We start from the raw sequence: 2632 nt of genomic DNA on the forward strand, positions 1-2632 counted from the left end.
TTATTGCATTTACATGTTTAAAAAAAAAAAAAAAAAAGAGCTACACAATAGGACCAAGACACACATTTTAGGTAATGCTACTGTGCAGTAACACAATTCTACTACTATGCATTAACATAGATTTTACCCACTGTGCTAATGTACAGCAGAATTAGCCTACTGCACTTGAAGCTTCATGTACAGGTGGGCTAAAGGAAGTCTACATTGAATACTAGCAAGAACTTGAAAGTATGAGGGTGGTCAACTATTGGAATGAGTTGCATAGAGATTGTAGAACCTGTGGAATAGTGCAATTTAAAACCAACGTACACTTTGGTGAGCTTTAGACAAAGATATCCCAACTCAAGTGAGAAGTTTAACCAAGTGACCTTTATCAGTTCCACCGTCCACCCTCTTTTCTGTGTAGAAGCCTGTGGTGATAACCAAGATAAGGAGAAGGAAGAGTGATGAGAATAGAGTATTGAACCCTCAAGATGGTAATTGAATTGTTCCTCTCTCCTTTCTCTGGCGAATACAGATATACTAAAAGCAAGTTTCTAGTCACCTTGAGAGGGGGTGGAAGGGCAGGGAGGGAAAGAGAGATAAAGTGCAACCCAGAACTGGGTAAATAGAAGAGAAAAAAAAGCAAGCATATGCATGGACCACCTCACCCCTCCCAAAAAAAAAAAAAAAAAAAACAAACCCTCAACCAAAAAGCCATAACTGAGACTCACTTTGCAGCCAGCATGAAGCTCCCATGCTTACTTAAGGATACTAGGAGTCTTACAGATTGAGAGAAGCAGGTTACCCCATGCCTTTTCTAGGCTTCCTTGATAGTTCCTCAGTTATGAGCTATTATCAGTACCAGATAGGACACTTTACTGGATGGATGTGCCTACTCCTATTCAGGACATTTCTACTGGGACGAGAATATTTCACCATCTCAGCAGTGCATCTAGATAAGCCAACCATTTCTTCCCAGTATCTGGAAGGCCCCAAAACGGAATGTTAGTTTATGCAAGTTAACAAGTTAGTAGTACAAATGAGATTTGGATAGAGACCTAGTCCCAGATTTACTTAAGATTTGTGATCCCACAGCTTGGGTAGTTACATTTGACCTACTACATTACAGAAGCTTCTAATCCTAAAAGCTCTCTCTGGGATCTGCAGTGCTCAAAACATGCCTATAAATTCCAGAGCAATGTCAGCTACAGTACCATCTTACCAAGTAATGTATGGAAAGTCATTTTAGACACCAGTATTATTTACCTAATTCTTTATTTAGAAAGTTAGAGAGGGTTAAAAACCTAGAGAGGAAAAAAAAGAGACATGAACAAGCTTAGTAAAGCTCAATAAATAAAAGAAGCAGAATCTACTTCAAGACTTCTGGCACAGAGGAGGCAAGTCAATGATTTCATCCAGGGTAGAAAGGAAGCTGGCAGTTGATTGTAGCAAGTCTGGAAGAATTAAAAAAATAAGGTAGAGCAGGTGAGTCTCAAAACCCAATCATTTGGAATAAACACCCTACACAAGCAAACGCACCTCAGTTTCACATACTGGAGATAGTTTAAAAATAGAGCTAGCAATTGAGAAGTTTCAAAATCTCAGTTATTTGCCTGACAGTTTAGAATTTGCTTGAACTAGCAAGAAAGCTACAAAGATCAGGGGGTCCCCACCATCCCCTTTGATTTGTTTTATTCAGAAAACACAAAACAAAACACCACACACAAAATGCCAGACAGGGGGTTGAGGGACGTGCAACTGGACCTCTCCCTCCTCTCCACCCCCAGTCTGCAGCCGTGTACAGCCATTTGTAGCTTTATTGCTAGTTCAGTCTCTTCAGTCCATAGGTGTTAACAATCCATCCATTACACACACACCTCCATACAAAAGAGGACCTTTTCAATAGTGTTGTTGTTTCACTATGCAAGCCTTCTGTCTGCAGTTTTACTGTTTGTTAGCCGTCCCTGGTAACAGGCAGTACCAGGCTCTTTCACCCCTGCAGACTGTTTTTAGCTACAACTAAAAACATCACATTCAGGTGTAGAATTAACAGGCAGTCACATGTTAGAGGCAAATGTTAAGATATTCAGAATGCCTAGATTTTGTTCTATAAGTCTAAAGTAACTGATGTACATTTAAGTCTGACTACAGGACTAGTGAAACAAATTTTTTTAACCATTTTCTTGCACTGAAGTTTAATAGAGTACCTAACAAATTAGCAGACATTCCAATAAGGTTGTTTTTTTAACTCTGATATCAAAATGAATAAGTAGTCCTAGACCCCTAGAAAATTAGTAATACTTCTAGTTTCTCTTTAAATGGAAGGAAGGGTGGGGAAAGAGAGAGTCATGTTATAGATGCTGTGGAGCATCTCTTCATATCTTACCCCCTTCTCAAAATCCTAGATCTGCCCATGACCACACACACAGACTAAAGGGGGGTGTGTGCGTGTGTGTGTGTGGCAAAGTTCTAGCATGAAGACAGACATCCACAGCATTAAATTAAGCTGGTGTTGCCATGGAGCTAAAAAAAAAAAAGATACACACATTAAAAAAAAATAAATAAAATTACTAGAAGTGCTTAGTACCTTTAGATTTAGTAAGATGCTGCATATCATTTTCAGGATTCATTTTATTGGCTTGGCCACATC

The 2632-nt window shown here is 39.1% G+C and overlaps 1 protein-coding gene and 1 long non-coding RNA gene across 4 annotated transcripts in view; one reads left to right on the forward strand and one right to left on the reverse strand.

The window, feature by feature from the left end:
* Window positions 1-2632, forward strand: part of LOC109309980 — a 28889-nt gene that overhangs the window by 2985 nt on the left and 23272 nt on the right. Inside the window, exons 2-3 of the long non-coding RNA XR_002101104.1 lie at window positions 2323-2327; window positions 2489-2491. This is a non-coding gene — a long non-coding RNA (uncharacterized LOC109309980). The remainder of the gene's footprint in view (window positions 1-2322; window positions 2328-2488; window positions 2492-2632) is intronic.
* The window catches only part of PTTG1 (pituitary tumor-transforming 1), a 7237-nt gene continuing 5843 nt past the window's right edge, over window positions 1239-2632 (reverse strand). For all 3 annotated transcript variants that reach the window (XM_019534889.1, XM_019534890.1, XM_019534891.1), the window contains exon 6: window positions 1239-1436. In XM_019534889.1, the coding sequence (XP_019390434.1) occupies window positions 1357-1436 (80 nt within the window). In that variant the 3' untranslated portion in view covers window positions 1239-1356. The remainder of the gene's footprint in view (window positions 1437-2632) is intronic.

Source organism: Crocodylus porosus, unplaced genomic scaffold (assembly GCF_001723895.1).
Source record: "Crocodylus porosus isolate Cpor-Errol unplaced genomic scaffold, CroPor_comp1, whole genome shotgun sequence".
In the NCBI taxonomy this organism is placed as follows: domain Eukaryota; kingdom Metazoa; phylum Chordata; order Crocodylia; family Crocodylidae; genus Crocodylus; species Crocodylus porosus.